This window comes from Globicephala melas, chromosome 4, assembly GCF_963455315.2.
Source record: "Globicephala melas chromosome 4, mGloMel1.2, whole genome shotgun sequence".
NCBI classification, from domain to species: Eukaryota; Metazoa; Chordata; class Mammalia; order Artiodactyla; family Delphinidae; genus Globicephala; species Globicephala melas.
The window spans coordinates 115,364,329-115,382,602 of record NC_083317.1 but is presented as its reverse complement, the minus strand read 5'-3'; the positions used below and the strand labels follow the sequence as shown (position 1 = coordinate 115,382,602).

Here is an 18,274-nt window from a genome sequence, read left to right as displayed (position 1 = left end):
CTTTTCAAATACCGTTAGTTTGGTCGTCCGTTAGAACGGTCAAATAATTTGTCTTCCAAATGGGCTGTTCTCAGTTTCATCCAGAAGCCAGAGTGTGAGATGGCTGTACCACTTAATAAGCGGTGGTGTCTTGGCATCAAACCAGCTCTTCTTTTCTGTGCTTTGTGATGCAGGGTGCAGACTCCCCCCACTCTGGTTCTGCCTTGTCACCTGCCCCAGTCCTACCAACAGGGAGGATACCAGGGCAGGGGAGGAAGGTCTGGCTGGCCTTGCCACTGGGTAGCACTTCTCTGGGCCTCAGCTGAGGAGTTCCCAAGCCCTTTCCACATTGCCAGAGCTGCCTGCTGCTGTCACATGACAGTGCCACCTCTTCAGAGGTCTGAGACCCAGTGCCCCAAGGCCTCTCCTTAAGCCTCTAGGTTCTGGTAACACTAAACACTTCCCTGGGTTCCCTAGCCCTAGGGCTGGCCACTGCTTTGTGACATTGCCATCTCTGAGTTACCTCAGCGTCTCCTTGTTTTTCAGTCCTCCAACGTCTATTTAATCAACTCCCTATAGCCCTGGTTCTCAAACCTGAACTTGCATCAGAATTACCTGGAGGGCTTGGTGAAACACAGACGGCTGGGCCCCACTCGAGAGTTTCTGGTTCAGGAGGTCTGGGGTGAAGCTGGAGAATTTGCTTTTCTATCAAGATCCCAGGTGATGCAGGTGCTGCTGGTCTGGGGACTCCACTTGAAAAACCACTCCTGAACATTATATTCCCTCTGTTAAAATAGTGTGTATCCTGTTGTCTAGTTGGTCCCTGGTTGCTTCAAGGGCCTTCACTGAAACGGCACACCACCCAGATCCTCCAGTTTGGTTTGCTGTCGTGGGTGGGGTGAAGTAATCCCAATACCCACTTCTAACCTGACCCTCCCTTGAGACTGAACCGCTACCTCTGTCTGTCTGTGTGCACCCTGTATTTGCGTTCTAGCTCCTCTGCCCTGATTGCAAAGCTCTTGGCCTTCCTTTACATTATTCTGTTCCATCTCTTTGGATCTTGTCCCACCGCCTCTGCAGGTCTACTCTGCTAATTCCATCCCATTCGCATTCTGTGCTGTTTAAGTGACCGGCTTAACATCTCCTTCTGGGCTTGCTTTCGCAAGTCAGTGAATACGTATTGAATCGTTTACTGTGTGCAGAGGCCCATGCTGGATACTTTCCCTAGCGATCCAAAGATGAGAAGGACTTAGACACTGCCGTCATAGGGTAATCATTTCTGCACAATTGAAACTGTATTATTTGCTTGTGAAAAATATGGAGAAAATATTAGCAGAACCTCCGCTAGAGAGAGAACTATTTTGGTTGGGTAAATAATTTGAATAGCAAGATGTAGATGGTGGAAGACCCCAAGAGGTTGAGACAGGCTGAGACCTGGGCCCCTTTGTCTCCTCGAGCGAAAGAATACAAAGAAACTACAAGGGACTAAAAATCACTGCACGCATGTGCACGTGGGGCAAATTATGAACAATAAGATACAAAAAGGTCAGAGCGCAGCTGCCACTTCTGAGTTGCGGGGAGCAAAAGCGGGGTACTGCGCAGGATCCCTTCACACAGCACCACCGAGGGGGTGAGCAGACCACCTGTCACCCCTCCAGCCTGACCCACCGATCTGCTCCCACCCTCACCCCATTTAAGGAACCAGCTCCCCCCACCTCAGCGAGCAAGCTAGGGCACCTGTTACTTGGTGTTACTCCCTTGTGCTTCAGCACAAGTCCCAGTAAAGCCTTGCCTGAATTCTGCATTTTACCAATTTCTATTGATTAAGGAGCCCAAGAACCCAGGTTGAGTAACAAAGGGTGCTCAAGTGATCATGAATAGAGGCTCATATACTGCTTTCTAAGACAAGGGAGCACCCGTTAACTACAAGGCTTTGTTTGATAGAGAGGGAGCTCTGAGAGTTTGTGGCTGGAGTTGAATTGTGCAGGGAGAAGGGAGTGGTGTCAAGAGAGGGAAGGGGCCTGGTGGCCTGGGGGCTGGGGGCTGGCAGCCAAAGGGCAGCTGCAGAGAAGCAGAGAGTCTGATACAGATCTTCAATACACTGTTTGCTGGTGTGAGTTACGTTCTCTCTCATCTCTCCATGAAATCACTAATACAATGACTTGCTTCCTGGGGCTATGACAAAGCATTGAGTCTTGTTTGCAAGTTTGGAGTGGGGTGAAATCAGAGACCTCCCCCTGAAGGATGGTGCATGTGAGTTATGTAGACACTTTCGACTTTCTCATCTCTTTCTCTTTCTTGTAAATATATCCTAAGCACCCTGTGGCACTGCCTGGGTTTTATATTGTTTCCCATCAGCCCTAGTTACTGAGGAGGACGTGTTCATTAATGAACTAATTTTGGGGTTTAGAGTTTTCTCCTTGCCCAGATACACCTACGTAGGCTACACGAAGACCCTATAGGCCTGAATATGGCAACTCATGTGTGGGTGGAACACTGGCTCTTTACTCTTTTTTCATGGCTTTTATTTATTCTTCTGATTAGGAATAAATAAATGTACATTACTGAATGTTTGGAAATAGTAAAAAGTATGAGAAAAAATGAAAATCGCCCATAATTTTACTGCTCAGAGATAACTACTACCAACAGAATACATTCTCTATCTCTCTCTCTCTATGTGTGCGTGTGTATATATATATATATATATATATATGTGTGTGTGTGTGTGTGTGTGTGTGTATTTATGTATATCTATATGGAGGCTATATATATGGAGAGTCTATATACAATATATGTATATATTCTCTATATTTATATATAAAATCAAATTAGGTTCATGTTTATAAAATCTTATATACGGCTTTTTTCACTTAACTTTTTGATACAAGCACTTGTCCTTTTGATTTCATCTTCTTCAAAAATATAGTTCAATGCCATCTAGTCAAATAGATCACCAGAATGAATTTATTGAATTCCCTATTGTTGGATAAGTATAGTTATCTCCACTCTTTGCTCTCATAGATAGTGCCACCGTGGACATCCACGTATATGTACTGTCACTTTACATTTGGGTAGCTCTGTCTTTTGCACATTGAAAAGCGCATTTATCTTCAGAGATAGAATTCTGTACTCACCGGAAATGAAGCTCAAGAGATACAACCCCAGTGGACCATGCAGGGTTTCAAAGGGCTTGCCGAAAGCATTGTACATGAAGAAGGCCGTCCCCACCAGGGTTAAAACGATGAGGATCGTGGAGAAAAGAATGACATTGACGTGGATACTCACTGGGATGGCTTTGAGCAAATCTGGGAAAACTGAAGATAAAACAAAGATTAGAGGAAATTTCATCAGCGGTCATCTGCAAGTGTAATTTTAAAAAATTAAATCCTTTTTTTTTGACTTCAAAAATCACTAAAATCCTTCAGAGGAATACATTCTCACTTACTAATTTACAAGGGATTTACAAAAAGGTTTAAACATGGGATTATTTTATAGAACTCACCAGTAAAAACTAGCAAAGGGGAAGATTTGAGGGAATTTTTTTTTTTTGCCCTCGCTCATATGTAATTACTTAAATAAACAAGTGCTGGCTTTATAATCAAAATCTATACATTTTGATGACCAAACTTTTAATGACATTTCTCATTAGTCTTTAAAAAAAAAGGTCTATCTTAACTTGTAATGACATTTTCAGAACTGGGGGAGTTCAATCGTCAGGAGGTTTCTATATTTCCTTTGATACAAAAACAAAAATTGTTCCTTGTTCACACCAAGATTAAAGAATGGGGTATTTTCAGTCAACTTCAATATTTTGATGTAGCACAAGCTGTGGGAAAATAATTTCTGGTAATACAAGAAATATTTTCCATTTAGAAAACATGCCAAATCTATTTCTAGATTTTGCGTTCAGGGCAAGTTTTTCTTGTTTGCAGAAGAGATGAAATACTTTATAAATGTAGGATTTCTCTTATCTGGTGAGTCGTCAGCATGTTAGCGTCAGTGAATCTGGAAAAACCAAACTGGAGAAGTTTAGTTTAGTCCATTTTAGTTTCCCAGACTTTATTTATTGAGCACCTACTGTGTGCCCGACATTGTTCTAGGCGCTGGAAATAGAGCCATAAAATAAGATAGACAAGGTCCCTGTTGTCTTATGGAGTTTATATAACCTAATGGGAGTTGATAGACAAATAACAGGTAAACAAATGAATGTGATAGTTGATTGCCAAAGAAGGCCACCATCAATTCCTTTCCTCCTTTTACAAACATGTCACTTCTGCTTTAAGAGGTAGAAGTTATTCCTCAGTCCCCTTGAACCTGGGCTGGCTTATGACTGCTCTGACCATTTGAATATGGCAGCAGAAATACATTGTGCCACTTTCAGGCCTGGCTTATAAGAGGACCAACCATTTCCACTTCTTTTCTCTTGGAGACTTGAGCTGCCATGCAGGAAGTCCAGTTCTCTGCTGGAAAAGGAGGCCACCCAGAGGAGCACCGGGGCACCAGACAAGGGAGGGAAGAACCTTAGACATCCAGCCCAGAAAAGCCTCCGGATGACTCCAACTCCAGCCGCTGTTTAACGGCAACAGGGAAAGTCCCAATCAAGAACTGCCCAGCTGAACTGGTAAATTTCTGTTTCAAGCCCCTGAGTTTTGAGCGGCTGTTACCCACTGATAACAAGACACTTTCAGATTGTGATAATGCTGTGGAGAAAGAAAACAGGGTGATGGGGTTTTAAGTGACTGGATGAGTGGATGGGGGTGGTCAGGAAGGTGACACCTGAGCTGACACCTGAATGTTGAGAAGGAAGTGCCTGTATAAAGGTCTGGGGCAGAGCGTTTCAGGGAAGGGGAACGCAGCTGAGGCAGCGGTGTGCCGGTGTGGGCCGCGGTTCCTGGTGAATGAGGTGGAGGAAGAAGTGGGTTTCTGTAGGCTGGGATCAGATTCTCGGCTCCTGCTAGATCCTGGTCTGTTGACCATGGTGGCGGGGGTGGGGGGGGCGGTCTGCCTTTAGGCTAAATCATTTGGAAGCCACTAGAGGTTTTTTTTTTTTTAACATCTTTATTGGAGTATAATTGCTTTACAATGGTGTGTTAGTTTCTGCTTTATAACAAAGTGAATCAGTCATACATACACATATGTTCCCGTATCTCTTAGTTCCCACTAGAGGGTTTTAAGTAGGAGAGTGACCTAATCTACTTCAGGATGTGGAAAGATCGCTCTGCCTGCTGAGTAATGAGTACACAAGGGAGGCGGAAGGGGGAGAGGGGAGGGGGAAGGGGGAGAGGGGAGGGGGAAGGGGGAGGGGGAAGGGGGAGAGGGGAGGGGGAAGGGGGAGGGGGGAGGGGAGGGGGAGGGGGAAGAGGGAGAGGGGAGGGGGAGGGGAGGGGAGGGGGAGGGAGAGGCCAAGGGTGGAAGCGGGGATACTGGGGGTGGGTGTGGGGAGGTGGCAGGTATTTACAGTGATAAGAGATGGAGGCCTGGCCTAAGGTGTAGCAGTAGAAGTGGTGAGAGCTTGTCAGATGTGAAGATGGAAGATAGAACTTGTTGAAAGAAAGAAATCGAGGATAACTCCTACTAGAGTAACTGAATAAATGGTGACGCTATTGAGACAGATAAGTAGAAGGAGCAGGTTTGGCCAGGGGAGGGGGAAGTGATGCAAGAGTTCTGTTTTAGATATTTTAAATTTGAGCTGTGTTTCGGATATCCAAGTAGAGACGACAAATAGGATTTGTCTGCAGGTCCAGGGAGAGGGTGGAGGTATTTAAGGAGGTGAAACTAGGGTGAGGAAAGCAAGGTACCTAGGGCAAATAGGGAAACTTAAGGAGACAGTCGCGCTCTGGGGCCAAGCCTGCCCTTGCACAAGCCCAAGAGTAAATGCCTCCTTAACTTTTATGACCTAGGTGCCTCCGTGGCCTCACCCTGGTTCTGGAGCTCGTATTTAAAGCCAAGGGAATGGCTATCACCTGTGGAGAAGCTGTAGCTAGAGGAGAGAAGGGCCCAGGAGAGAAAGAGAGCTTGTGAGTTAGGAGCAAATCCATGGATTGGACAGCAGGAAGCCAAGGGAAGAAAATGTTTCAAGGAGGAAGTGGTCGGCTGTGCAAATACATGTCCTAAGGCCACAACGCTGTGCTCCTGACCACGTGTCAGAAAGCAACCAGGTGAAGGAGTTGCAACCCGGTTGAAGCGTTCAGAACAAACCCTTCACCACTGCTAGATATAACTAACTACCTACAGACGTGCATAAAACATGCTTAGCGCTATCAGCTAAGGAACATCCTCTCCATGAGTACCGACAAGGTCATTTGTTTGTGCCCTGCCGGTCATTTGACTACTGAGGTTTACTTGCGCTATATTTCTTTTACCTTCCCATAAGAGAAATGCACACTAAATCTATGAGATACCATTTTCCACAAATCATATTTACAAAGATTAAAACGTTCAGTGATATCCTGTGTGAGCTAAGGTGTAGGGAAATGGAGATCCTTGTGCACTTTTCTTGGGAGTGTAAATTGGTACAGCTTCCTTGGGGCAGTTGGGCACTACCTATAAAGAATTAAAATGCACATATCCTTTAGCTCAGCAATTTTACTTCCAGGAGTTTATCCTATGGATATTTTGCATATGAATCCAATAAAATATTACAAGGGTATTCATGGCAGCATTTTTTTGGTAAAAACAAAAGGTTGGAAATAACTTACGTGTCTATCAGTATGGCATCCATACAGTAGAATTAAGTCAATGATTTCAAACAATGAAGCAAATCTTTAAGAACAGGTATGGAATTATCATCAAAATGCGATGTTAGATGAAAAAAACACATCAAACAAAGAAAAATGCCTCATTCTATCATTTGGGTAAAAGCCAAAGGAGAATGTATATAATAACAAGTAATTATTTAGGTACTTAACTTATCTGATTTAATTCTCTCAGCAATGCCATGAGATAGGTACTATTATTAGTTCTATTTACCAGAGGAAAAAACTGGAGCTCAGAGGCGATGTGCCCAAGATTTTTACTTAGTAAGTGGCAGAGTACAGACTTGAACTCATGTTCGCACTCTTATCTACCAGGCTACAGCCTGGGGACAGGCATGCTTGTCTAGGTAGAGACTATTTCTAGAGGATTACACATGAAACTGGTAACACTGCTTCTGGGGGAGGAGACTGAGGGATATTTCATTATGTACCTTTTAGTACAGTTTGGAAAAAAATTTTTACCACTCTGCAAGCATTATCTATTCAATAAATACATGAATACTTTAAAAAAACAAAAGGATAAATGAAGACAAAAAATTCCCACGACTGTTCTAGATTAAAAGACACTTAGGAGATGTACTAACCAAATGCAATGTGTAGGTATTAGTTGGGATCTGAACAAAACTTTATGAAAGACATTTTGAGATAACCAAGGAAAATTGAACATGGACTGAGTTTTAGATGATATTACATAACTATTATTGATTTTGTTGGTTATGTTAAAGGTGTTGTGATTGTGTTTTGAAAAGTCCTTATCAATTAGAAATCAGATGAATGGATAGATGGATGGATGGATGGATGGATGGATGGATGGATGGATGGATAAATATAAAACAAGAAGATACCTCTGCTTTGTTTGGAAGAGGGTGCAGAGGCACACGGGGTGTGGAAGCGCACAGGGGCTGAGCCTCGGCTGTCAGTGATTCTACTGGTCCATGCTACCCTGTGCTCTGGGGGCGCAGAGCGAAGCAGCTGGTCTATGATCACCAGCCCTCCAGAGATTCCAACTGCTGAGATAGCTCAATCAATCCAACCTGTTATTCTTACGCTTGGGTAGCTGTTGACTTGGTTTTGACTAGCAGTTATCAAAAACCTTGCTTCCTTCCATCTCCCCACTTGTAGAAAATGTAGCCACCTCTGTGTGTGATGGGGCAGCTAGGTGAAGCCCCTTTGAAAATTGAGGTTTGTTACTGAATTGAAACAAAGGCAGAAGAAACTGCACTGATTTGCCTCCTGGAAAGAAAAGCCAGAAGCTAAAATAAATTTCATGTGGAGCATATTAATTCTTATGAAGTCTCTTAAAATTCCTACTCTTGTGACAAAGTCACCCAGGAGTGCACTAATCCCTGCATGTTATGCTTACATTTTATCAGGTTTCTTTGTTTGATGAAAATTCCCTGAGTCTGTAATGACCAATCAGAACTCTGATAACAACCCTCCATTTTCCAGCCAACACTAATATGAGTTTTCCTTTGCAGAAGATGAGAGCAGACCATTCAAATAAATACTGGGAGGTGTCACTTTAATGATATTGGATATTGTGTATCTAGGAGGTAGATTTGTCCGGTCCTTTCCATTCTTTGAGGTGTAGGATTACAACACAGGAAAAGGATTTGAACATTTTGATCTGTGGAGGGACTGTCATTAATCCAGCGTTGCTTCTGGCCTTGAGAAATTACTTGATTAGCTGTTGACAAGGGAAAGGGAGTTATTTATGAAAACGGGCAGCCGATGCCACGTTAGCAGCACAGGCTTGGTCTGTGGGTTCAGCGTTACTCTCTCTCTTTCATTCCCTTATCACTGATTTCCTCCATTCTGTCTATGAGTCCGTGTGTCTAGGTCTCCTCATCCTTCAACCACCCCAACCCCTAATTACCCTTCTTTTCTCTTCATTATTTCATTACCAGACTTCCTCAAAGAGAAATATGTGAGTAATAATAATACGAATAAAAATAACAGCCACTAATTATATGGCATTTGCTATGTACCATGTGCTTTAGGTATATTGCATAAATCAACACACTTAATTCATACAACAATATAAGGAAAGTACTATTTTATCCTCAGTGTATAGGTTAAAAAAAAAAGCGCAGAGAAGTTGAGTAATTTGTGTAAAGTCACACAGTGGCATTGCTGCCTTGGCCTTTACTTTCTCCCCCTATTGTTAAGACCAAAGTAAAATTAACACAGTAAAAAGCATTCTCTTTTTAGCGTACAGTTCTGTGAGTTTTGACAAATGCTTACGATCATGTGACCACCACCACAATCAAGTTATGGAACTATTCCACATTTCCCAAAGCTTCCTGTTCCCCCTTTGTAGTCAGCCCGTCCTCCACCCCCAGCTCCTATATGTGTGACTTTATAAGAGACTGCCAAGTATTTTCCACAGTGGCTGTACCATTTCACCTTCCCCCCTGCAATGTATGAGGGTCCCAGGTGTTCTGCATTCTTACTGGCACTTGTCAGGTTTTTAAAAATTGTAGTCATTTAATAGAAGTGTAGTTTATCTTGTAGCTTTAATTTGCATTTGCCAAATGACTAATGATGTTGAGCATCCTTTTGTGAGTTTACTTGCCTTCCATATATCTTTTTTGTTGAAGTGTCTATTCACATCTTCTGTGCATGTTTTTTTTTTTTTTTTGGTACGCAGGCCTCTCACTGTTGTGGCCTCTCCCGTTGCGGAGCACAGCCTCCGGACGCGCAGGCTCAGCGGCCATGGCTCACGGGCCCAGCTGCTCCGCGGCATGTGGGATCTTCCCGGACTGGGGCACGAACCCGCATCCCCTGCATCGGCAGGCAGACTCTCAACCACTGCGCCACCAGGGAAGCCCTTCTGTGCGTTTTTTATTGAATTGTTTATTACTATTATTATTGAGTTTTGAGAATTGTTTATGCATGCTGGATACAAGCCCTTTATCAGATAAGTAATTCACAAATATTTTCTCTGAGTTTGTGACTTGTCTTTTCATTCTCTTATCAGTATCTTTTGAAGAGCAGTCCTTATTTTTATGAATTCCAATTTATGAGTTTTTTCTTTTATGTGTCACATTTAGAGGTCAAATCTAAGAAGCCTTTCCCTAATGCAAGGTCACAAATAATTTCCTGTATGTTTTTCTTCTAGACATTTTTTGGCTTTAGGTTTACCTTTTAAGTCTGTGATCCATTTTGAGTTATTTTTTGTACATGGCCAAGGTTAAATTTTTTTTTGCATATGAATATCCAATTGTTTCAGTACTTAAAAGCCCATAGACTTAACATATGACCCAGCAATCCCACTCCTAGATATTTGCCTAATAGCATTAAAAACATATGTCTACACACAAATCTGTATGTAAATGTTTACAGTGGCTTTATTCATATTTGCTAAAAACTGAAACACATCTTAAATATTCATCAACTGGTGAATGGACAAACAAGCTGTGACCTGTCCATAAAACAAAATACTACTTAGTAATACAAAGGGACAGACTGTTGGTGCATACAGCAGGTTGGGTGTACTGAAATGCATTATGCTAACTGAAAGTAAGTGAATTCAAAAGGCTGCGTATGATTCCATATATGTGACATTCTAGAAAAAGCAAAATGATAAGGACAGAAAACAGATCAGTGGTTGCCCGGGGTTGCAGGGTAGGGAAGGATATTGACCACAAAGAGGCACAAGGGATATTTGGGGGGTAACGGAAGTGTTCTATATCTTGATTGTGGTGGTATTTACATGCCTCTATGCATCAGTCAAAATTCATAGACCTGTACCCTAAAAAGGGTGAGGTGTATTGTATGTAGTTTTACCTCTATAAGCCTTACTGAAAACAAAAAAAAGCAGGAGGAACAAGGTCTAGAATGAGCAGGGTCCTCCAGACGTGAGTGATAGCCTCAGCAAAGGTGACTGTTTGGCATGGAGGATGGAAGAGCTTAGTTAGAGAGAAGAAAAGGATTACTGGGCCAAGAGTCAGGCGCCCAGGTTCTGGTCCACTATGGGACCCTGAGCAGGTTAATTGGTCTCTCTTTCTCTCTGTAAAATGAGAGTGTTCCATGGGCAGCCAATGAATGACCAGGCATTTGAAATTTTTTTTTTTTTTTTGCGGTACGCGGGCGTCTCACTGCTGTGGCCTCTCCCATTGCGGAGCACAGGCTCCGGACGTGCAGGCTCAGCGGCCATGGCTCACGGGCCCAGCCGCTCCGCGGCATGTGGGATCTTCCCGGACCGGGGCACGAACCCGTGTCCCCTGCATCGGCAGGCGGCCTCTCAACCACTGCACCACCAGGGAAGCCCCAGTCATTTGAAATTTGACAAAGGAAGTTCATGTTTCAGCTTCTTTTCGAACTCTCTGAACTCCCTAAACCTTGATTTCCTTATCTGAAAAATAAGACTAATCCCACCTTTCTCTCCCGTCTGTGAGGATTCAATGACATCAGCATATGGAGAACCTAGCGCATGGTAGGTGTTTAGTAGAGGTCTGCTGTGGTGCGCCCCTAAGGCCAATTCCACCACAGTCCACCCTTCCCACTTCCTCAAAGACACTGCTGAGGAGTTCTCTCCTCTCTCTGCCACAGCATCAATTTTCCCCGTCTGTTGGATCAGTTCCATCATCACACAAACATGCTATCATTTTCTCATCTTAAAACAAAAAATCTCACTTAAGTCCTTCTCCAGCTATTACCCTCTTTCTCAGTTTCCCTTACAGCAGACGCTCTCAGGGAGTTGCCTACACTCTCAGCATCTCATTCCTCTCTCCACTTTCTCTCTTGAACCCATTGCACTAATGCTACATTTCCCAGGGCACCAAAGAGCTTCAAGCTGCCAAACCCAATGGTCCATCTTTCTCCTCATCTCACCTAGTCTACGTTTGACACAGCGGCTCATTCCCTCCTCCTGGAAACGCTTTCTTCCCCCTGGCTTGCAGAAACTGCCCTCTCCTGGGTTTGCTACCTCCCTGGCTACCATCTTGAACTACTTTGTTGGTTCACCTCATCTCCTGAGCCACCCAGGGGACAACTCAGTTCCTTGACCACTTCGTCCTCTTCCCATACTCCCCTGGTGCTCTATGCAGTATCCTGGCTTTAACTGGAAGTACTCTCAAGCAGATGTTTCCAGCCCAGACTTCTCCCTGAATTCCACCCTTGCATGTCGTCCAATTACCTATTGAACATCTTGACTGGGATATTGAATAGGCATCTCAATGTGTCCCAAACTGAACTCATAACCTCCTCTTCTCACCCTTGCTTCCTTTAGCCTTCTTCCTTTAGCAAAAGCCTTCAGTTGCTGGCAGTCCGATTCTTCCTTGGCCTCACCCTTGATTCTTCTCTAACTCTCACATTTCATGTTTAATCCATCAGGAAAACCTCCCGGCACCATCTTCAGAGCCTGACCACATCTCCCTGTCTTCACTGCTCCACCTGGTCTAAGCCACCACCATCTCTCACTTGGAGGACTGCAAGGGCTTCCTAACTGGTCTCCCTGTTTCCACCCCTCCATCCTGCAATCTGCTCTCAACCCAGTAGCCAGTGGAATCTTTTAAAAGTGAATTGGGTTATTTCAGTCCCCTGCTCAAACCCTTCTAGAAAATTCTAATCTCACCCAGAGTATACGCCAAGTCAATACAATGGCCTACTAGGCAGTACATGATTGGACTTCTTGTCAGACCTCTGACTTCATCTGCTACCTGCTTCCTTGCTTGGTGTGCTCCAGCCACTAGCCTCCTTACTGTACTTCAAACGAGCCAAGAAGACTGCTACCTCAGGGCCTTTGCACATCCTGTTCCCTCAGCCTGTATTATTCCCCTAGATAACTCATGGCTTGCTCCTTTACCTCCGTGTATTTACTTAGATGCCACTTTCTTGGGGAGGCCTTCTTTTTTTTAAAGTTGCAACCCCCTGCCCAGTCACCCCCCACCCCCAAATTCCCAACACCTTGTGTTGTTTTTATTTTTCTCCATAGCAATTATCACCGTTTGATAGGTGGCATATTTTTACTTATTTGTTTCTTTGTTTCCCCTGTAACATGAGGACAGGTGCATTGGTCTGGTTTATCCACTGCTGTATTCCTAGCACCTAAAAATGCTGGCAAAACAGTATTTCTCAGCCTTTTGTTTTCACTGTTACTCCTTACCCGAGGAGTCTTTGTAGACATTCCTCCTAATCACCCTCCACTCATGACATTTTAATACCACAGATATATTGTATATTGGTTTCTGTATTATATTTGTATATGTACTTTATACACATATAATACGTACTTTCTAAGGAGTAAGGGATATTTTCTTGCCCCCAAGAATCAATTTTCACCTCCTGAGGGGGTTCTGCTGCTGTGGAGAATGCATAATGTAGCTTCTGGACACAGATATGTTGGATGGATACGTTTTCCTTGGAGTAGGATGCAGGGATAGAGTCTGGTTAGCAGATTTGGGGTTTCTTGGTGGAAGCCAGTGATTCTGATGGAAAGGAGTTAGTGCCACATCGGTGAGGAGGGAAGGAAGGAGAGGAGAGGACCATACAGATAGCGACCTCAGGGCCAAAGGAGAAGAAGAAGGGGGTTGGCAGTTTTAAGTGTGTTGGGAGTTTCTGGTTGAGAACCAGAATTTGTCCTTTGAGTCAGGCAGTCACTGGTGACCTTGATATAAGCTGTTTCTGGGGTTGGTGGTAATAGAAGCTGAATTGAGTTTTTGGAGAGAATCTGGGACAATGCGGAAATAAAATAGAATAGTTTGCCAAAGGGATGATAGGAGCCAGTGTGGGTTTTTGTTTTTTTTTTTTTTTCCTTTTAAGAAGTTGAAAGACCTGGCTGGTAACTGGAGTGGAATTTCAAATCTCTTTATTAAAAGAAAAATTTTAATCCAACATACTTGGGAGATTGTCAACATGTTAGATGGAAACTGATGGCTGTTTAATAATAAGGTTTAAAGTTTGGGATTTGTGAAAGAATCCATCTCAGACTTGAACATGACACAGCTCTTTTTTGTTAGCAGGGCAGGAGGATGGGGAAAGATGGACTTGTTCTCTCCATATTTCTGTTAGTTTGAGCAAAGGTCCAACTGTTTATGGAGGGATCTTATAATTGAACAACATTATAACAGTGAAATGGAAATTAAGATACAAATTTCACTCACAGTCTCACCAACATAAAAAGCAAAGCTTTTCCTTTATTTTTTCAAACCTTTAGTCCATCTTAATATTTATTTCATACATTACTATAATCATAATGAAGTTTTAAGGCCACATTCTGTTCTTTTTATTCAGAATATAAGCATTTCCCATGTCATACAGATTGTCTTCATAACTACCATTTAGATAACTACATGAATTTTCCATCAAACTGATGCAGTATTGTCCATTAGGTAGCCTTCCATTATCTCGGTATTATAGCTAATGCTTCCATGAACGTTTTCAAGCACATACCTTTTTCTCTCTTATTATGAGGGTGGGTGGTGAGCAGGAATAACCTTTCTGGATGAATTCCCAGGAAAAGAATTACTTGGGCCAGCATGCTTTCTAAGAGAACGCTATCTAGATATATAAAGGTCGAGGGAACCTAAAGATGTTGAGTTACAGTCTGTAACATACATGTTAAACTCCTGGTTCAAAGCTCAATTTCCCCTCTGTGAAGTCTGGAAAGTGGAGATTTCTGACAAGATATCGAGTCAGAAACAGAGCTAGAAGGAACTAGTCATTGGACTGACTCTACCAATAGAATAGAAGGCAGCCACGTCACAGGAGGGAGAGGAGAGAAAGGGAACCCATATCACATAGCTTGCTCAGCACAGAGGAAGGCTGTGGTACCCTCATGACTACAGTCTACTATTATGAAACAGAGCTGAGGAAGTCACAGGTTAATGACCGGGAGTAAAAACGCAGTCACAGGGATGCTCCCTTTAGGAAGTTTACTCTTCTGCTGTCATTTGGCCGGGGTGGGGGGAGGCTCTATTCCTTGGGCTGTATGTCTTGCCTCTGGACTCCCACTCTCCTTGAGCCTCTGATCTGTGGCACCCCCATTTCTGCAAAGCCTTTTCCAGTCTTTCCCTCTTCTGTCCCTCGTCAGACATTCCAAACCTCCCCCCCGCTTTTAAGCAACTGTCACATCCCCACTCCATTTCCCTTAGTCTTGTCTGCCTGGCCTACAAAAGGCTCGAAAATACCTAGCGAACCGAACTGTTCCATTTCACAGAGAAAACAGAGGCTATCAGAGGAATTACCTCAACTTTTCAGTACCCCAGGGCCACCCTTCTTTTTGGTCCAGGCCAACCTTACCTCCATTCTTTTTTTTTTTTTTTTTTTTTTTTTTTTGTGGTACGTGGGCCTCTCACTGCTGTGGCCTCTCCCGTTGCGGAGCACAGGCTCCGGACGCGCAGGCTCAGTGGCCATGGCTCATGGGCCCAGCCGCTCCGCGGCATGTGGGATCTTCCCGGACCGGGGCACGAACCCGCGTCCCCTGCGTCGGCAGGCGGACTCTCAACCACTGCGCCACCAGGGAAGCCCCCTCCATTCTTAATGAAAAATTTTTTTCTCCTGTCCAAGGCTTGGCGTCCTCCCTGTGCTCTCAGACCCTTTTTTGCTTCACAGGGTCCTTCCTAAATCCATTAATTATCTACGTGTCCTATCTGTCTTCAGCTTTTTCCTCCCTACTGGTCTATCCCCTCAGCATAGAAGCACACTCAAGATTCTCCCATTGTACACACACACACACACACACACACACACACACACACACCCTAGCCTGGCCTTAGGACTCTCCTAACTACTCCCTGACCTCAGTCTTTCTTTGGGTCCTTACATTTCATTCCTTCCTCAGCTCCTGCAAGGACCTCCCTTCTTTTTTTTTTTTTTTTTGCGGTACGCGGGCCTCTCACTGTTGCGGTCGGTCTCTCCCGTTGCGGAGCACAGGCTCCGGACACGCAGGCTCAGCGGCCATGGCTCACGGGCCCAGCCACTCCGCGGCATGTGGGATCTTCCCGGACCGGGGCACGAACCCGCGTCCCCTGCATCGGCAGGCAGACTCTCAACCACTGCGCCACCAGGGAAGCCCCAAGGACCTCCCTTCTTAAAGGAGGACCACTCCATCAGGACTGCTTTAGCAAAGGTCCCCCATGATCGTCTATAAGAGTCCCAGGGCTATCTTCGTTGTCTCGCACGCGATGCCTCTGTGGTGGTCAGGACTGTTGACCATCGCTTCCTGGTTGAAGGTTGCTCCTCCCACCGTTCCCCCTCAGCCAGTTCCCTCCCAGCTCACTGATCATCCCCTCTCAGTCTCCTTCTCAAGTCCCTCCTCTTCTACCCGGAAATATTGGTCCTTTCCAGAACACATCTTCTTTTGCCTTCTCATTCGATCCCCCTCTCTGGGAAGCCTCCTCTTCAGCTGGAGCTCCACCTGCCACCTCCAACCTGCCAATTCCCGGCACTGTGCCTCCGCCGCAGCCTCGCTCATGACCTCCAGATCTGCGTAACTGACGGATGTCTCTTGTTGCTGGCCCATAAATGAACCTCATTAAACATGACACAAAGTAATTTCATCTTCTCTCTGAATTTTCCCCTTCTGTATTTAGCTTGGTGGACGATCACAACCGTCCCTCCAGAGGAAATCTGGGGTTCATCCTCTGTCACCAAGTCCTGTTGATTGGTTTTTGGTTTTTTTTTTTTTGAGGTACGCGGGCCTCTCACCGTTGTGGCTTCTCCCGTTGCAGAGCACAGGCTCCGGACGCGCAGGCTCAGCGGCCATGGCTCACGGGCCCAGCCGCTCCGCGGCATGTGGGATCTTCCCGGACCGGGGCACGAACCCATGTGCCCTGCATCGGCAGGCGGACTCCCAACCACTGCAGTCCTGTTGATTTTTCTTCTGATTATCTTGGAAATATTTGCTCCCCTTTCCAGCCCTCTGACAGTGCTTTGGTTTGGACCTCCAGATCTTGGAGGAGCCTTCTGACTATCCTCCCCACCTCTCTTTTGGTCTTCCAATCCATCTTCTGTCCTGACACATACCTGCTAAACATCCTTAAAGGGTCTCCCAATGCCCACAGGATAAAGCTAACTGCTTCCGTTCCGCGAAGTCCCTCACGTCCTGGTCCCTGCTCCCTCTCCAGCCTTACCTTCCTCTTCCACCTGTCTCTCAGGCACCCTCTGCACTCTGGCCACAGCAGGCTCTTCATACCTTGGCCCATGCTGTTCCTTTGCTCAGATTGGCCTCTTCAATGCCAGTTAGTGAAATCTAACTCTAATCCTTCCTTTCCTCTGATTTCTCTGTGCCTTGGCCTGACAGAGAGTAATTCTCCTTCTTTGAGCTTTCTGAACAACAACATTCATGGTGATGGTAAAGGGTGCTATTCCCCTATCCATAGTTCTGGTTCTTCCCCATTCTGTTCTCATGATAGGATTGCACGTTTTCGCCCCTTTGGAGGCCCCATGTAACAACCTTGGCCAAGAAAATATAAGTGGAGCGGCATGTGTCAGTTCCGGGTCGGAGAATTTAGTTGCCAGCGTGATAGCCTCCACAGCTCTTTGTTGCAACAGCTGGTGACATTCCGGACGGTGGCTGCATCCTGAAACAGACCTATAGCTAATCTCTGACGAATACGTACTGTGAGCAAGAAATCAATCTTTGTTGGGTTTTTTTTTTGTTTTTTTTTTGGGGCGCACTGCGCAGCTTGTGGGATCTCAGTTCCCCGACCAGGGATTGAACCCGGGCCATGGCAGTGAAAGCCTGGAATCCTAACCGCTAGGCCACCAGGGAACTCCCATTCTTTGTTGATTTAGACCTATAACATTTGGGCGTGTTTGTTATTAAAACACAACCTAGCCCTTCTTGACTGAGGAACCTGTACAGCTCTTATAAGTGGTCAGTTATTTAAAAACACTTCTGCTAGATTCTTAGTTGTTTCTCTTATTCCCTGTGTGTCCTCAGAGTCTAGAAGAACACTTGAGCACATAAGCACCAATGATCTTTTTGTGGGGGGTGAGAGGAATGAGGGCACATATACTCTAACTTACAAAGAATTTGTGTTTTACATGTGAGGTTACACTGTTTTCAGTAGATCATTGGAAAGTAATAAGATAAAAAAAAACTGTTTTTACTAACTGCTAAGTATGTTCTTTTATTACTTGCCATTAATCCATGTTTTATTTGATTGCTATAAATGTATGGCTTTCATTTCACTTGCCTTACAATTTATTTTATTTCTATCGCCTGGGTTCTTCTGTTATATTTTATCCTGAAACTTTGTTCTCTTTTTATCTCTTACTGATTCCAGTCTAGCAGTCATATCTTTCATCCTGCAATTCTTAAAACAGGAATCAGTAAACCCGGTCTAAACCTATGTCTAGGCACTAACCAAGACTATGAGATGGTTAGAATATCATGCATGACCAAAGCAAGAAGGGCGGGGAGCTGGTGGGAAGAGAGAAAAATAGCCAGGCATTAACCAAAGGACAAAATGGCAGGTCTGGAAAAGCACAGCTTTTGGCATTAGGAAAGTCTGAGATTAATCTGTTTTTTCCATTTACTGCTCATGGGGGCCTCTGCTACCTCAGCTCCCTTACCTGTAAACGTGGGTGGT

General features: G+C 44.6%; 1 protein-coding gene across 2 annotated transcripts in view; it reads right to left on the bottom strand.

The window, feature by feature from the left end:
• Positions 1 to 18,274, bottom strand: part of CLRN1 (clarin 1) — a 39,056-nt gene that overhangs the window by 11,853 nt on the left and 8,929 nt on the right. Inside the window, exons 2-4 of one of the 2 annotated variants that reach the window (XM_030873510.1) lie at positions 3,114 to 3,293; positions 2,017 to 2,040; positions 956 to 973 (exon numbers count right to left, since the gene is read on the bottom strand). In XM_030873510.1, coding sequence (XP_030729370.1) covers positions 956 to 973; positions 2,017 to 2,040; positions 3,114 to 3,293 — 222 coding nt within the window. The remainder of the gene's footprint in view (positions 1 to 955; positions 974 to 2,016; positions 2,041 to 3,113; positions 3,294 to 18,274) is intronic. The other variant, XM_030873512.2, reaches the window with a different exon arrangement.